This window comes from Thunnus albacares, chromosome 9 (assembly GCF_914725855.1).
Source record: "Thunnus albacares chromosome 9, fThuAlb1.1, whole genome shotgun sequence".
Taxonomy (NCBI): Eukaryota; Metazoa; Chordata; class Actinopteri; order Scombriformes; family Scombridae; genus Thunnus; species Thunnus albacares.
In genome coordinates, this window is record NC_058114.1 from 19,249,096 (window position 1) to 19,266,913 (window position 17,818).

General features: G+C 37.3%; 1 protein-coding gene and 1 long non-coding RNA gene across 3 annotated transcripts; one reads left to right on the plus strand and one right to left on the minus strand.

Annotated features, from left to right (window-relative positions):
* Positions 1–4,784: 4,784 nt before the first annotated feature.
* Positions 4,785–11,450, plus strand: LOC122989568 (fizzy-related protein homolog). Its single transcript, XM_044362542.1, has 14 exons — positions 4,785–4,914; positions 5,583–5,700; positions 5,802–5,930; positions 6,130–6,193; positions 6,458–6,588; positions 6,793–6,875; positions 6,988–7,171; positions 7,284–7,349; positions 7,441–7,543; positions 7,721–7,905; positions 7,994–8,227; positions 9,055–9,159; positions 10,547–10,639; positions 10,723–11,450. The coding sequence occupies exons 2-14, from the start codon at positions 5,632–5,634 to the stop codon at positions 10,762–10,764; spliced, it is 1,488 nt and encodes a 495-aa protein (XP_044218477.1). The 5' UTR covers positions 4,785–4,914; positions 5,583–5,631; the 3' UTR covers positions 10,765–11,450.
* A 631-nt stretch (positions 11,451–12,081) lies between these two features.
* Positions 12,082–17,337, minus strand: LOC122989161. Of its 2 annotated transcripts, XR_006404963.1 has the most exons (4): positions 17,203–17,337; positions 16,167–16,266; positions 15,857–15,965; positions 12,082–12,384 (listed from the first exon to the last, which is right to left on the minus strand). It is a non-coding gene; the product is annotated as an uncharacterized LOC122989161 (long non-coding RNA). The 2 variants fall into 2 exon arrangements; XR_006404962.1 differs by lacking the exon at positions 17,203–17,337 and having other exon boundaries at positions 16,167–17,188.
* Positions 17,338–17,818: the final 481 nt, after the last annotated feature.

Here is a 17,818-nt window from a genome sequence, read left to right on the forward strand (position 1 = left end):
TAAGTTAAACTCTACTAACACAGCTTATTCAAATGCATTTATTAGCAGCATGTAGATAAGCATAGAAGTTCTCATAGAAAGAGTTTGTTCTCTGCTTCACAAAATCTCAAAGTAATTCAAATGTTTGCCAAATGATAATTCAGCTGTTGTATCTGGAAGTTTCTCTGTTCTCTGCTCTCAGTTTTAGACTTGAAATTGTCTTGCAATTTGCTTTTAAATTCTTCAGATTTGACTTGAACTTTCCCCAAAAAATCTAAAAGCAACCCTGCAAATAAGTGAGGAATTATAGGAGCAAGAGCAACAGCATTACAAAGTATATGTTTCTCAATAACAAAATAAAATCATAAATTGTAAAGGTAACTGTAAAGGTCACATAAATGAAGGCTTCAAAATTTGTTGACTAAATTGCAAAGAGGAAGACGAGTGATTTTGCGGAAGCCCTAACTCGCCTCTACTACAGTACACAGTTATTGTGTTCATTAAGAACTATTGTGCCCCTAATGACTAATTGATTAATTGTGCAGTCTATTATTTCGCTCCTGCACCCCAGTAGATCTGAAAGGGCCACGGCTGGAGTTAACAGTCTTATTGGAAAGACGCGTTCCTTGCAAAGGATAATAAGGGAAAATAGCGGAATTAATTGGGTTTGATTAAGAGAGCTTTTCAATGGGACACAGCTTTTTCGCATGACATAATAAGAGGTCAGTTAAGGGGGCGGATGGGGGGTGGGGGGGTGGGGGATTTGCTTGTTGGCGCCAGTGTTTTGTGGGTGTGTCTGTGAGAGAGACAGATAGACAGACACAGTAAGAGAGAGAGAGAGAAGGAGGGGGGGATGCTTCCTTCATGCTTGTAGAACTATGTGTGTCTGATGTGGTAAATTTCTATAGGCTCACTCACCAGAAAACACACAGTGAAGTTCAGAGGGGGCCCTCTGTACACTCAGTGTGTCATTATTATCACTACACTTGCCAGCATTAAAGACACAGTGCTCGGCCTTTTGTTATAACAACGTGGTCATTAGCAGTGCATTCCAGAGACTACATTATTGTATAGAACAGGCTGGTGACAGAAGAAGAACACATACCGACCGTGTTTTTGGATAAAACGTATAAACAAACTGGAAACATTTATCAGATATGCACACATTCAAGCACACACACAGAGTATTAATGTGTAATCTTATTACAGTCTAATCTAAAGCAGGAGGGGGGCAAGCAAGCCCTCAGATCTAAAAATACCTCTGAAATGTCATGAACCAAAAGCGGGCTTCACACCTGATTAGATTATCAAATATTTCATCACAAGTCTGCATCTGCGTTTTTTTTGTTTTCAGTTTTAGTGGGATTTGAGCTCAAAACTGTTCAGTGGATCTTTAATCCCACAGACAGGAGCCACCCACCTTACTGAAGGGTCTTTGAGAAAGACATTTCACTACAAGCTACAGGAGAGATGTTCTGCACTGAACAATATGGTCTGACGAAGTGGAAGGACAGGTTCTCTTTTGGAGATCACAACATATTTGTTTTAAAACCTCCTATTTTTTTCCACGTGTCATTGTTATTGATGTCCTGAATTCAGGCCTGCAACTAATGATTATTTTCATTATCAATTAATCTGTCAATTATTTGCTTGATTAAGCGATTAGTCATTTGGTCTATAAAACTTCAGAAAATGGTGAAAAATGTTCGCCATTGTTTCCCAAAGCCCGAGGTGACGTCCACAACCCAAAGATATTCAGTTTACTGTCATAGAGGACCAAAGAAACCAGAAAATATTCACATTTGAGAAGCTGGAATTAGAAAATTTGGAAATGTTAAAATTTTCTTTTAAAAATGACTCAAAACAATTAATCGATTATCAAAATAGTTGATGATTAATTTAATTCAATAGTTGGCAACTTAACGATTAATCGACTATTCGTTGTAGCTACCTGAATTCACACAGAGACTCATATTGTTCCCAGGCATGTTTTGATTGTAGTATTAGAAAAATGCATGCTTGTCTCATTGCAGGCAAATGTGTGTGGGATAAAGACGAGCAGAACACATTTTGACATTTTGACTTGTCACAGTAGAAAAAGCACTTGTGTAAATAATAAAATCGATGATGTCTGACTTTTATTCAGCTGCTTCAGTTTCAGGGTCCTGGTGTTGTGCACACTGACTCACTGTCGCACTGCCACGGCTGACTGTGACACATCGTTAATGTTATTAGTAACACCTGTGTAGAGATGCAACAACTAGTTGCCAACTACTAAATTATTTACCAATTACTTTGATAATCGATTAATCATTCTGAGTCATTTTTGAGGAAAAAAATGTCCAAATTCTCTGATTCCAGCCTCTTAAATGTGAATATTTTCTGGTTTCTTTGGTCCTCTATGACAGTAAACTGAATATCTTTGGACTGTGGACTTTTGGTTGGGACAAAAGAAGACATTTGAGGACATCATCCTGGGCTTTAGGAAACAGTGATGAACATTTTTCACCATTTTCTGACATTTTATGGACCAAACAATTAAGTGATTAATCGAGAAAATAATCAACAGATTAATCAATAATGAAAATAACCATTAGTTGCTATGACAAGTCAAAATTTGTGCTGTAAAGCTATATTTTTTATTTAGCATTTATTAACAGTCTATAACCATTTAATAAATAGTTTATAACACACTAAAATGTAGTTGTATGCAGCTATAAGGATATTTTAAGTGTTTATTAACATATTATCTACAACTATACCTGAGGTGTCCATAACTGGACAAAATATAAATATAACACTGTTCTAATCATATAAAATACATATGTTGTCATTGGTTGAGTCTTGATTGTTGAATAATACTGTACGTTAAACAACATTTGAAATTGTCCTGATAGCTGCTTAAAACAACTTTAGTTGTAACCAAAACTGCCTTTTGGTTAAAATAAGTTAATTTAGAAAAAAAGGGGCGTAAACTGGTTCAGAGCAGTACAGGCTACACAACATATACTGGTGTCATTGATTGATGGGTTGGAGTGTCTTGAAAATTGATTTAGGTTAGGACGCCATCTATGTTTCAAACTTGGACATGACAAGGAACTGACATACACTAGTTCAGTTTAATTACATTTAATTCAAAGGGGCTTTATCGGCATAGGAAATATATGTTTACATTGCCAAAGTAAAATAAAAAATAATAAAACATACATAAGCAAAGATCTACTAGAATAAAGAAATGTGTAAATGAAATGTGTCACATTACAACATTATAGTCAAATATGTACGTAAGAAAAGGTAAAATTAACTTGAGATCACAAACAGAAGAATTGTGATTTTGTTATATTTGCCAGTGTGGTCCAGGTTTACAAACTACTTTATGTAGTTAAATGACCCTCAGTTTACTGCTTGTACCACAGTACCAGTTTGATCAACTCTAAACATTTTCTTAGAAGATTTAAGAATAATATTAATGTATTGTTTTGATTTTGTGTTGATTTTGCTCTGCACATCCTGAAACTGTCCCTCATTTATTTCAGCATTGTTATTAAACTAAAAGATTGTGGCAAGAGGTTCATTAATGTTACATTTATGTTTCCCACATTGTTAATTATGATCTTCCTCTGTGCCCTAAATTGTGTTTACTTGGTATATTTCCTGCAGTATGTAACATAAGTTGTGAGAAGAAAAAGATGGTATATATTTTTTTATCTTCATGCCAAATAAACAATTCCTGTGTGCTGGAAAAAGACACTAAAGCCATCCTTGAATCGATGGCTAAAAGGACTTTCAAGCTTGTTATTTATGGAAAACTAACATTTGAAATAAACGGAAAATTCAAGGATTTTGAAAAGATGAGGGCACCATTTATGGATTTCCTGAAAATGAGCCCTAACTGACTAAACTGTACATCATTCGGAGTTTGCCAATTTCCCTTTATTTATTTATTTATTTATTTATTGTTTTGTTTTTGTTGTCATTGTTGTTGTCTTCTTGATTATTGTGTTTTGTTTGTTTGACATATACATTAAAAACAGAATAAATATGTTGTTTTTTTTAAAATATCAAATTTATGGCTGATTTTGCTTTTTTGTATAAACATACTGTTTCAGTTACAACAGAAAGAATAGGAAACAAGCTTACATCATCAATCTTATAATCATCTTAGCTAAGTGTCATATTCATAAATGTAAGTTTGCCAACAAAACACCTCTGAATGTGAGCAGTATTTACAGACCATTAAATGTTACACTAATAAGAAGGCTGTAAAAACTGTTAATGAATGTATTGTTTTCATGTCTTTATTTAACTAGTCTGTTGTTTTATTTATTTTATATATTTATTCTTTATTCATTTTTTAAATTTTAAATCACTTAAGGGGACATCACATTGACTTACATTCATTTCCAGGAGACTTATCCTAATCTTAACATAACTCTAAACTTACCTTAACTTTAAACCAAGTCTTCACCGTGAAATTGATGATTTTATGTTAAGGGAACTTGCTTTTTGTTCCCATAAGAGAGGCGAGTCCCCACAACATGACTATGTAAACAGATTTACGTCCCCACAACATGAGGAATACCTTGAACACACACACACACACACACACACACACAGAGAGAGAGAGAGAGAGAAAGAGAGAGAGAGAGAGAGAGAGAGAGAGAGAGAGAGAGCGAGAGAGAGAGAGAGAGAGAGAGAGAGAGACACACACATACACCATGGATGTATCCATGACACACACACACACACACACACACACAAACAAACAAAACGTTGCATTTCCGTGTTTTGGTTTGAGAGACATACGTCACCGGGTTGCCAAATCTCCCACAATGCAATGTCATTTTCACCTCAGCTCAGCTAAACTGAATGACTTCAACACCTCTGACAGTGAAAAACTTCAAATTTACCTCCTGGATTCTTCTGAAATCTCCGGCAAGTTTCGCTCCTGCTGTTTGTTGTTTGTTTGTCGATGTTTAGAAACTGTTGTAAGTTTGTTGTCTGTAGCAGATATGAACAGTTTAGCCACTAGCTGAAGAAGCTAACGACAGTTTTGCCTTCTTTTAGCACAAACACGGCGTTAAAAATGCCAGTTTGATGACATTTATCTACGAACAAGGCACTTAAAATGCGTCTTTGGTTGCTTTGAACTGGTTGAAAATTGACTGTGCTACAGCTAAGTTAGCTTATCTGTCCCAACCAATATGTTAGCATGATGTTTGCATCAAATCAAAGTTTCAGACAAAACATGCTACAGTATTATGATTATTTACTTTAAAACACAAAAATCTTGAGAAAACTTCACGAGTCAGGATTAGCAGGTGAACTGTTGGATAAATAATGTTTAAATTGTGATTTGAAATATCCTGTGACGTTTTTTTTCCTTTCGAAACATACAAGACTAAATAATGATAACAATAACAACAACAATAACAACCCCATTAATACTTAACATTTCGTTTTGCAGGCTCAAATCATCGTTATCAGGATGCTGCATAATCTTTTTGTTATTTTTATAATCCTGCATTAACAGTAACAATATAATGTAGAGTTCATTGTTATATAAGGTATTATGTATGTAATGTTTTTATTTAATTTATCAGGTCTCCATCCCTCCAGCCTGTGGCTGTGGGATCAGGATTACAACTAAAAATGGATCCAGGATGTGGACATCGCCTTCTCCGCCAAATCAACATTCAAAATGATAACTTGAGCCCTGTTGTAAGTTGTTTCACTGTTAGTTGTTCAAGTCAGACTATAATTAATCCATTGACAAATTATTGATGGTTAAAGTTAATACTCTACGTTTTTTGGTTATGCAGAAAATGACTCAGGCTCTGTATTGTCGGACACCCAGCGGCTCCCCGTTAACCTCACCCAGTAAGCTTGGAGACAGATTCATTCCAACCAGAGCGGGGGCCAACTGGAGTATCAACTTCCACAGGATCAATGTATGAACACGTTGTGAACCTGCTGTGAAATGTGTTTGTGTTTTTGTAAGAGAAAAGCAACATGTTTGTTACACATACTGTTTGTCTGAACATTTGAATTGTTACGTAGTGTGTGTGTGTGAAGTTAATTACGATATGAATGTTCTGTCTGTGAAAATGACTGAAATAAATGACAGTATCTTTCTGATTTTGAAAATAGGAAAATGAGAAGTCACCAAGTCAAAACAGAAAAACAAAGGATGCTTCTTCTGATAACATCAAAGGTAAATAACTTTTTTTTTATCCAACACAAACATTCAAATATACTTAAAATAATTGAACATAAAGCTGAATCTAAATTCTGTTGTTGAGGTGCTTTCATAGACAAAATTTCAAAAATCTGTGGTGACTTCAACTATAAATGTTTTTTTGTTTTTTTGTTTTTTTTTCCAATAAAATCTGTTACTTGTCTGTGCCGTGAGGATTGTAGTTTTGTGCCTGTGTATACTTTTTGTCTAATAAATCAAACTATATTGTTGTGCATGCAGCAGATGGGCTGGCCTACTCTGCTTTACTGAAGAATGAGCTGCTGGGAGCAGGAATAGAAAAGATCCAGGACCCACAGACAGAAGACAGACGTCTACAGCCTTCAACCCCTGAGAAGAGGAGTCTCTTCACTGTATGAACATTTCATCTCAAACTTTGTATATATTGAATTATAAACACATTGATAAAACTAGCTCACACACACATACGGTATGCTCTCAGAGTCCTCAGTGTGGTTAAAAAAAACACGTTTACAGTTTTTCTCTAATGGCTTATTTGTTATTTTAATGAAACTAGTGAAAGGTATGATGAATCTCCTCCTGTGTGCTCTTTGCAGTACTCACTTAATACCAAAAGGTCATCACCAGACGATGGCACCAACATCTCCCCGTACTCTCTATCTCCTGTCAGCAACAAAAGGTAGAACATTTTGTATTTAAATCCCTTGTTGATGAAAATGCAAACAGGAAATTGTTATTAGATGTAAATTTTTGCATCAGGGAGTCATAACGTCCGACCTTTCCTATTGCAGTCAGAAGTTGTTGCGTTCACCGAGAAAGCCAACCCGTAAAATCTCCAAGATCCCCTTTAAAGTCTTGGATGCTCCAGAGCTGCAGGACGACTTTTATCTGAATTTGGTGGACTGGTCATCTCTGAATGTGCTCAGTGTCGGCCTGGGCACGTGTGTTTACCTCTGGAGTGCCTGCACCAGCCAGGTACTACATTCTGTGTGTGTGTATGTATATTTGTTAAAATATTTATATTTCCTGGCAGCATTCATTACTATGCTGCTCTACTGAACCACTTGCTGAACTGTCTTTTCTTCAGGTAACAAGGCTGTGTGATTTATCAGTGGAGGGAGACTCAGTCACATCAGTTGGGTGGTCTGAAAGGGTAAGAGCACATAACTCACTGCCTTCAGGAAACTGTCATGGTTTTTGTTTGAGTTAGTTTGTTAGTGAGAGGTTTCCTCACGTTTTTATAGGGTAACCTGGTGGCAGTGGGGACTCACAAAGGCTATGTTCAGATCTGGGACGCCGGTGCTGGGAAGAAACTCTTTTCCCTGGAAGGACACACAGCCAGAGTTGGTGAGAGGACTTGCTGTGTCAGTCAGTCTGCATTAAGTTGAATTAACGCTTGACAATCTCAACACTTGTCTCCTCACAGAAATAATGAATTTCAGACAAATGTTCAGAATGTTAAGTGACCACGCTTGAATTAAGCTTTACTTCATTCGAGCTTTACTTTACTCTGTCTGTCCACAGGAGCACTAGCCTGGAATGCAGACCAGTTGTCCTCAGGAAGCCGTGATCGTATGATTCTTCAAAGAGATGTACGGACTCCTCCGCTCCAGTCAGAGAGACGGCTACAGGGACACAGGCAGGAAGTGTGCGGCTTGAAGTGGAGCACTGACCATCAGCTGCTCGCCTCTGGTGGAAACGACAACAAGGTAGAGTTGTTATTCTTATTAAAGCTGCCTCTGTTTTTGTGTGTTTATTTGATGTATTCATTGATGAGAGTGTTATTTGTCCCCTCAGCTGCTGGTGTGGAACCACTCCTCACTGAACCCAGTGCAAATATACATGGATCACCTGGCTGCAGTGAAAGCCATTGCCTGGTCTCCCCACCAGCACGGCCTGCTGGCCTCTGGGGGCGGCACTGCCGACCGCTGTATTCGATTTTGGAACACCCTGACGTCTCAGCCACTGCAGTGTATGGACACCGGCTCACAGGTCTGCAACCTGGCCTGGTCCAAGCATGCTAATGAGCTGGTAAGTGACTCCAGAAACACACTGTGCACAGTTGATCTGTTGCTATACTTTCTAAAGTTATTAAGATGTGATTGTGATGATGAATAACACCTGCATTGAGAATAAGGTGCTACGTGTCATATTCTTAAGCATCAATACAATGCCTATAAAAATGTTAGCTGCTGTAGTGATGATTTAGGTGTATCAGAAATGTAACAAATAAATATGAGATGATTTGATGCCATGATGATGAACAGGCAGGTGTGTGAGTACCTGAGATACTGTGTGGACGTTCCAGAGGACCTGGAGGGAAACTCAGAGGCCAGGTGTGAAACCAGTGTGATGTCTTTGGAAGACCAGGGAACTTGTCCCTGATCCTCCAAACACAGCAACTGGGGATGACAAGTCGGTTTCCCTGGCCTAAAGAGCCATGCTGAGATGAAATGTCTATAGGCAGCATAACGGTACTCCCGGTTGTCATCCCCAGGCTTCCTGGTTTGGCCAAATACCATAATGTCCTCCCAGTACCGCCTGTGAATGCATAAATAGCATTTTCAAGACAGTACTGGGAGAAGTGCGGTATTATTATTACACAGTCTGCAGGGTACTGGCCACGGCATTTCCTCTCCAGGTCTGTAGGCATGTCTGACCTTCCTGTTTTATCCCTTTGGCAAACAAACAATGTAAATGCATTGTTAAGGTATAGAAGTCAGAAGAAGACAGTAGAGTTGTCCAACTACTGATGGTCTTGTTTGTTTGCAGTAATTTCATATTGAATGTGATAACAGTTTATTGATACTAAATGTTACACAGCATCTTTTGAATTATAACACTGACTCTTTTTCCAGGTGAGCACCCATGGCTACTCTCAGAACCAGATCTTGGTGTGGAAATATCCAGCGCTCACTCAAGTGGCCAAACTCACAGGACACTCGTACAGAGTGCTCTACCTGGTCAGTTAATGTATTTTCTTTTTGTTCTCAATGTGATTTTGGTGTTGTTTATGCTTTATCTCTCTCTCTCTCTCTCTCTCTCTCTCTCTCTCTCTCTCTCTCTCTCTCTATATATATATATATATATATATATATATATATATATATATATAAATTGTGAATAAAAGTGGTCCTAGAATGGAACCCTGTGGCACACCTTTGTTAACACTCATAAAGCTGGACTAATAGCCATCAGCCACAACAGATATATTTGCAAACCAATTACATGACTTTTCATCCAATCCAATAGATTCCTGGCGTTTCAAAAGAATTTGACGTTGACAGTATCAAAAGCTTTAGATAAATCAATGAAAAAGGGCAACACAATCCTGCTTGTTATCTAATGCACAAGCAACATCATTCAGGACTTTGGATACTGCTGTCACAGTACTATGCCTGGCTCTAAATCCTGATTGATAAGATTTTAAAATGGAATGTTGAGATAAAAATGTTCTCACCTGATAATTTGCCATTTTCTCTAATACTTTAGCTAGACATGATAGTTAGATAGTTAGATAGATAGAGATTGGTTGATAATTATGTAGCTCATTGGACTGACCCCCAAATGTAAAGGTAAGACGTAGGCTGTCTTCCGAAGGTCAGGAATGCATTCTGTTACCACAGTCAGATTAAAAATATAAGTTAAGCATTCAACTACTAATGGAGCTGCTAATAATAAAAGCCTCGGCTCTAACTAATAATTAATTAATAGAACAAAGAGCATTAAATACTTCACAAGATTCGTAAAAGGCTTCAATGAAAAGTTCTGAGTGCCTAATTTGTTTGCCCAGTAATGTGCACTATGATCAGAGACAGTGGGAGGAAATCCAGCATTTGAAATAAATAACCTGATGAAATAAAATGTCCATTGAATGCATCACATATTTTCTTTCCAATAGAGATAGTGGCAGAGCCTTGAACAATGTCATTGGGTAAGGATGAAGTAGGACTATGTGATAATGATTTAACCGTTTTCCAAAAACTTGCTGGCTTTCCTTTAATTTAAGATAGTGCAGAGACATAAAATGATAATTTAGCATTTTGAATGACAGTGAGACACCTATTATGTTGTTGACGAAAATATAGCCAACCAGAGGATGATTTAGTTGTTTTCACTCTGCGCCAGGAAGGATCCCTTTCATGTAATTTTAGCAATTTCTGAACAAAATCAAGGATTGTTCCTGTTTTTGACTCTGAATTTCCTGCATATTTGTCTGCAATGGAATTAAATGTTTTTATAAAGTAATCTAAGGCCAAGTGTGGATCAGGAATTGCCATTGATGTTAAAACCTGCTACCTTTGCTGAATATCTGGCAGCCTTATATTTAATCTTTTCTTTAAATTTTAGGCCATGTCCCCGGATGGTGAGGCGATAGTCACAGGAGCTGGAGATGAGACGCTCCGCTTCTGGAATGTATTCAGTAAAACAAGGTCAACGAAGGTGAGAAAGCACCGAGCACTTGGTAACAGGCCCTCTAATATCTGCAAAATAATTAATCAAGTTATTTTATCTTTTTGTTTCAGGAATCTGTATCAGTTCTAAATCTCTTTACCAGGATACGGTGACTTTGAAAAGATAAAATAAGAACTCTATTGACTGATGAGCGTGACCACTGGACAGCTCATCAACATGGTGCTAAGGACAGACAGTACAATCTAAGGCGTCTCGTGACAGTTTTTCACAGAGGAAATGGCAGCGAGAACTACTAACAAGTTTTTTTTTTTTTCATGCAAACTATTTTTGGGAGGGAATTCTTTTGACTTGTGTGCTTTCATTATGAATGTTTGGGCTTTTTTTACTTTTTAAAAAATATATAAGTGGGTTGATTTCCATTTGTTTTGCATTTTTTGTATTCACAACAAGAAATCATAAGCCTTACTTTAAGATGTATTACCATTTTTACTGTTGTGGAGAGATCATTTTAGTTTTTGTTTAACTCAGGTCTAATTTATTTAACGCACTTGTAATATGATAAAACATTGAAAGAGTTGTCTTTCATGGACATCTCTAGATTGTTTAGAGAAAAATGCCATTACATATGATTATTAAAACAATCACCTACTAAGGCCTTTACAATATGTACTCCATGTTTACTAAGATACTTAAAAACTAAGGCTGAAGAGTGGTAGGCTGAAATGATGCAGTATGTTTTTCTCCTGAGGACAGAAAGTCTAATGCTGTGCATCTAGACATCTACTACATGGTTGATTCTTTGTAGTAAAGGGAGAAATAAAAGATGTTGGCGGTGACATACAGTCTATTTCTTTTTTTTTCAACTACAAATACCATTACTATGTAGTTATTGCATGTAGTTTAGTTACAGTTTTGTTGTTAGATTCATTTTATAATGCTGCTTTTTAACAAAATGTTGCAAATTGCAACTTCAAAGGTATGATTGTAAAAAGTTTAAGCAGCTCATCATCTATATAAGCAATATTTTTCATGGTCATTTAATATGTAGGTTAATTGACTACAAGCTTCTGTGGTCAGTTTGCTATTTTAGTTACTTCCATCCATTGTTTAATTTGAAATCTTCATTTATTATTAATAAACAGAACAGTGTATACATACAAACAAAACTGATCATAGAATATAAAAGTAAATATTTTTATTTTAATAAAATAATAAGTAAAATAAGTTGAATATTCAACTTATACAAGTATGATGGAGAAACTTGAAGCCTTTAGTGCACAAACACTGAGAATAGACTTTTTAGTGAAGCAGGAGACATAGTGTGTTCAACAGTTGAACTTCAGAAATTAAATATATTTGCATATTCATAGATTCTATATTTTTTAATAAGAGAGAAGGAGAAAATGCCATTTTAAGGATTTTAAAGTGGTAATTTTACTTTTTTTGTGGAAAAAACTATCAGACACCCACTATTGTTCCAAGCAGAGTATATTTTATATGTCTCAATACATGTCTGGAGGGGATCTTTAAACTTACACCAGTGACTTTATGGCATGCAATTGCTATTTTATTTATTTTATTTTAAACGGTGCCTGTCTTTATCCTGGCTGAAACTCAGCCATCCAGGCTTCAAATTTTTCCAGGTAGGCAGCAGTGTGAGCGTGAAGTCCTCCATTGTCACTGGCATCTGCAGTTTATCTTCAGACAGAGCTCGGATCTCCTCAGGGCTCAGGTCTTTGATACGACGATGCATAGCCATCATGGATGCGTCCCTGATGTAAAGACAGGAGCAGAGACGGAGAGAGGAGCGAAAACTTGTTACTTATCTCCATAGTATTCAAACATATTCCACATAGTATTTCTACCATTTTGAATTCCGTATTTCTCCTGATAACAAGGATGGAGTCTTGCTTGTGATCACTAAGCCACATCTGGCTGAAATACTGCAGGCTACAGTCTGTGTGTGGGTGCTTCTCACATACATCCAAGGTTAGCAAAATGCAATCCGGTGAAGAGCAGATGCAACTAGAGCAACATAAATACCTGCCGTGCCCCTGCCAAGGACAGGATGACGACTACTAAAACTGCAACTTGAAATAATGTTAATGCTTCAGCACATAAATATATTCTGATGATCAGTGAATGAGTTTATAATAATCACTGCTGTGTTCTGTTTTCTGTATTCTAGAGCTCAACCTGTGTCAACAACCATCTACTTCACTATTTTAAAGACCGAGTTTGTGTATCCCAAAAGTGTATGTGAGCAAAAGTCACTAAAACAATCCTGACTGTTTGGAGAGACAGATACAGTACTGGTAAGAACACTGGTAGCATCAAGAAAAAAACAAACATTCAAGGACACATGAGTAAGAGACAAAGAAAGGGTTCTTATGCAGAATATGTACTGATGATCTAACAATCAAATAATCATTTATAAAACAGGCATTTCAGGTGCAGAAATTAACATTTTTAATATATTGGGTATTATTGGGTATTGGGTATAATATTGGGTTAAAACAAGCTTCCCTCTGACTCTTTAAGTGAACATTTTTTAGAGCTAGAAGTCCACAGAAAACAAAAACACGACAATAAACTGACTTACAACCTGAATTTTGATAATTTTTTGGTGTGCTCAGCAAATTCAACACAAACAAATAGAATATTGATCTCAACAGGAGACCGCGCAGGTTGGTCTCCTGTTGAGATCAACCACTTTGGCCTGTGAAGGGGCTGAATGGCTCATACCAACAGATATGTGGCAATCACCCATAACATGCACCAGTACTTACAACTTCTAAACAAATGGGTTTGCAAACGAATTGGAGACAGATGCTGCTCCCTTCCAACATCCACCAAAACTAACTCCACAAAAGTAATTAAACAAGAACCTTGCATGGTGCTCCCAAAAATTTACAGTGCTAAATTCTCAAAATCACATCTGTTCTCATCTGCAATTTTAGCATTCACAAGCCACAATGGTCACGCAATGCATGATCATGCATGCATTTACTTTATTTTGCCAATGCAACAGTGATTTAAATGGTTTGCTAACAGCTTCCTCTGCATTAAACCCCTGTATATCAGCTTTCAAATACAATCAGAGGGCACTGTAAGCTGGCCACCAGAGGAGAGGCAATTAGGTTTATTTATAGGAATGAACTGCTGCAAACTCTGTGCGTCACTGATATCCATCTGAGACGAACAAGTAAGGATGCACAGCATTTAGATCCACAAGGCTGATAAACAGAGACAGCAGAAAGTGCTACATCTGCCCCAACGTGACTGAAAATCCACAGATCTGATTAAATTTACCAGTGAGAATTGAATTGTTCTCCTTTTGTAATTTATACTGTCATGCAAATAGAAAATAAAAATGTATATCTCTGTAATTGGTAAATCTAACTTTTGTACCTGTGTGTGTGTCTACATCACAGATATAGAAAGTAAATGCTTAAAACATGCTTATTCATGATTCTTCAGATCACTTTTTCATCATAGTGATGTGCAGTTTACTGTAATTAGTCCTGACATCATCACTTCTAATGTAAACAATTAAAATAAGGCAACTATTCCAGCTGTTCTGGAGTCTAAAAGCCACTGATAATGACTTGTGACCAACTTCTTTATACATCTGAAGTTACTGTGTCCCTGACGCCGGGACCACTGCTAGTTGTTAATACTCTTATATGTGTACAAACAGCACTACTTAAGTGCTGATTCATGGAAGCTTGACAGAGAGCTAAAGCCAAAAAGCAATGTTGATTTGCATCTGTTTTGTCAGTGTGTTCAATGTAAATGTCAGAGCTGTACCTAATGGGAGGGAATATGCAGGCAAGAGCGAGCGTTCTGCATCATCATCACCTGATGAGCACAAGATGCAATCTGATATATGAAAATACGAAAGGCTGTTATTATAAGTGGGCTCCACCATGAATGTAAATGAATTGCCTTCTGTTAAACTGTAGGTCCCCCGCTAGCACATTAACTTTCAGTTTACTTTGTCACTCTCACTTTCTCATTCACCCACCGTGTGATCAGTTACATACATTTTGTTTAAATGTCAATAATATTAAACAAAAAGCACTACACTGATTCAAATCCCTTTTGTAAACATCAAGACTGTCACTATCAATGCTGCTCTGATGTCTGACATTTCTGCATATGGTGTGAGTCTGTTGCTATGGAGATAACAATAACCATGAGAGAATCTGGGACATGATCCATAAAATTTTTATAGAATTTTAGTCCTTAGTGCATGAAAATACATATATCCTAATGTGTTTTATATTCCCTGCAAGATGGAGCACACAGAGTTTCAATAGACGCTGGTGGGATTGAACAGCAGGAGGGAGAGAGAGGACACGTGTGCAGGAGAGTGCAGCAGAGAACTGAAAAAAAAACAAAACAAAAGAAATGCATAAAATTCTGTACTAAATGTCACCTATAATGAAACAAATATACCAGCCTACCTATGTGCCGAAAAATATAAACTTGAAGTCTCTGTTTCCTATGACTAATTTATGAATCCTTCATTTTATTCCATTTTCGATTAACTGAAAAAAGGCCTCTGAATTTATTTAAACTGAGTGAGGAGTTCAATTATGTATGTGCACAGCAGACAAATGAAAAGCACTGTGCTGCTGTAAAAAATGAGCAAGTATTGACCCTCACATGGTGCGCTTGAGGGGAAGAGGTCTCACATGATGAAGTTCATCCTTAGCTGGTAGAAAGGAAAATAAAACTCTGACTGGTCATTCGGCAGAGTCATATTGACACTGAGAGGCAACATTGCTGAGCAGGTCCTTAAACTAAAGATGGAAATGATGCAAACAAGCATTAACGTTTGTGTTTTAAGCAAAAGAACAGCAAGCTTGCACCAATATGTTAAAAGGCCTGCAGCTAAGCAGATTCATGGCTTCATTTGGTGATTCATTTGCTGCTGAAAATCATTTCTCTATTGATTTCTCGGTCATTAAAAAACAACACACTAACGAAATATACAGCTCAGAGTATGCATGAAAGCACATTTGTGTGTGTGTGTGTGTGTACATGTGTAACTTCCAAGGGCGACGAATGCCTTCGAAGAAGTCAGGCATCCACATGGGAAACACCATGGCTTCTCTCAGCAGCTTCTTAACATCCTCTAGATCAGCAATGTCATCTCTGCAGTTCAACCAGAGAATTCAGTCAGGCCAAAAACTGCCCTTGTAGCAAAACAGTAGTAGTCTGTGTATGCTTTCATACCAGCGAACATTAGGGTTACGGGACAAAATATCTCTCTCCAGTGAGTCCACCAGGTCGCTGTCATATCCTGTGCCATGAAACTTCTTCTGCTTTACATCCTCAGCTGAGTCTAAAGAGAGAAGAAGGAAAGTAGATCAAAAAAGGTTTTGACAGGAGCCGCAGGGTAGTTGAGAGCACAGGGGTGTTACATTACATATTACTGATATTAATTCACACAAACTAATGGGTGATGGTCAGAACATCAGGGATAGATTGACTTATTTCTTATCTATCTGTCAAACCAATCATCAATCAACAGCTACTGTCAGACCTTCTCGTCTTTGGCTTTCGAGCCTCAGGTGAATCCCGCCTGGTCTGTACTGTTGAGACACTTCAATAAAACTATACTCATCAGTGATAGTAGGACACACCTGCAGAGAAAAACATCAAAGCCAATGAGGAAATGGTTTATTGAGTGGTAATAACTAATAACATAGTAGTCCTGTGTTTTATTCAAATCAAACCAGCTCTATCAGTTCTCTGTTGAGGTATTGCTGGGCATAAAAAGAAATCCAACATAGTTAGTGACACTGCACTGTAAGAGATGTAACAGATTATGCAAAATATGTCTCTGTAATTCAAAGTGCTTCCTTGTAGAGCTGTTTTGTTTCCCAGGCTTTCTGGGTAATATTAATAACGATACTCCTGGCCATTTCTGTCATTAATGTCCTTCAGAAAGTAGAGAGGTATCCTTGATCACAGTGGTACCCTGAGCAGGGGTCTGAAAATCAGGAATCCACACTGAAAGATGAAAAAACACCCACATGCTGCAGTCTTGTTCATAGCTCTTCTACTCTGCACGAATGAGGCAGCAGTGGACAGGTATCTTTTCAGCTTTCAGCGCATATTATCATACAGAATTTATGGATGGTTTCCATAAAAATGGCTTCTCGGAGATTGTTGAAATGATGAATCCCCAGTCAAAAATCAAATAGACTAGCTGTTGAGCCTAAGTTGTGTGACATAATATAAAATGATAACGTCAATATGAATAAAACGTTGAGGTATTTATCTTTCATTTAGCCCAAGTTTACTTTGATTAATGTCTCATAAAACATAGGAATTGGTGGAGCTCAGATATGCTGATAAGATTTCCCATCTGAGTCAGTATCTTCAAAACTATAGTGTGACCTGCTCAAATACACTAAATAAATGTCAGTTTATGGTTTTAAACTCATACTTAAGGCAAAGTGTGTTTTTGCTAGTACAGATTTTACCTGTAGGGGGGAGTTTAAAAAAAGTTAAATTAAGCTTTATTTCATGGTGATTAACTCTGCATGGAGCACACAGCAGACAGAAACACACACACTTATCTGTGTTCTGCAGGGGTGGGAGGTGGCCAGACTGATGGGTCCTCAGATGAGAGCCTCAGCCAACACAGCAGAGCAGTGGTTCTCAATGTGGGGTCTGGGGACCCCCAGGGGTCTTTGAGAGGGTTTCAGGGGGTCCCCAGCAAAAAGGGGAAGAATTTATTTTCACTATAATTTCATCCATGAGTAACACAGTGACAGAATGTGACTATTTTAGTCATGGGTTTCATACAATTTCTGTAATAAAACATCTAAAAGCAAAAATCTTATCAGATAGGGGTCCATGGTCTAATTTGTGTCAGTTTAAGGGTCTTTGACGTGAAAACCACTGTAGTAGAGGCTTGGACCTGGAAACAGTATGATCGGAAGGTCCATACCAGATATGTCAAGACTTTACAAGCGGATAACCGGTTTTATTTTTTCCCAATATCATAACACAGCCTTTAATCATGTTGGATGGAACTGAACTAACAGATATAAAGTGTAACAATAAGGATGCTAAATAATTTGCTAAAGTTTTCAGAGAAAGAATAAAACCGTACATAGAGGCAAGTTTTTTTGGAGGATTCAAATTGAGACCATAATCTGGAGAAAGGCTTGGCTCTTATAAGTA

Bases quoted from the DNA above. Each gene is read 5' to 3' on its own strand.
- LOC122989568 (XM_044362542.1), top strand. From the start codon at position 5,632: ATGGATCCAGGATGTGGACATCGCCTTCTCCGCCAAATCAACATTCAA. The intron at 5,931-6,129 runs GTATGAACACGT...TTTTGAAAATAG, and splicing joins TCAACTTCCACAGGATCAAT to GAAAATGAGAAGTCACCAAG. The intron at 10,640-10,722 runs GTGAGAAAGCAC...TTTTTGTTTCAG, and splicing joins GTAAAACAAGGTCAACGAAG to GAATCTGTATCAGTTCTAAA.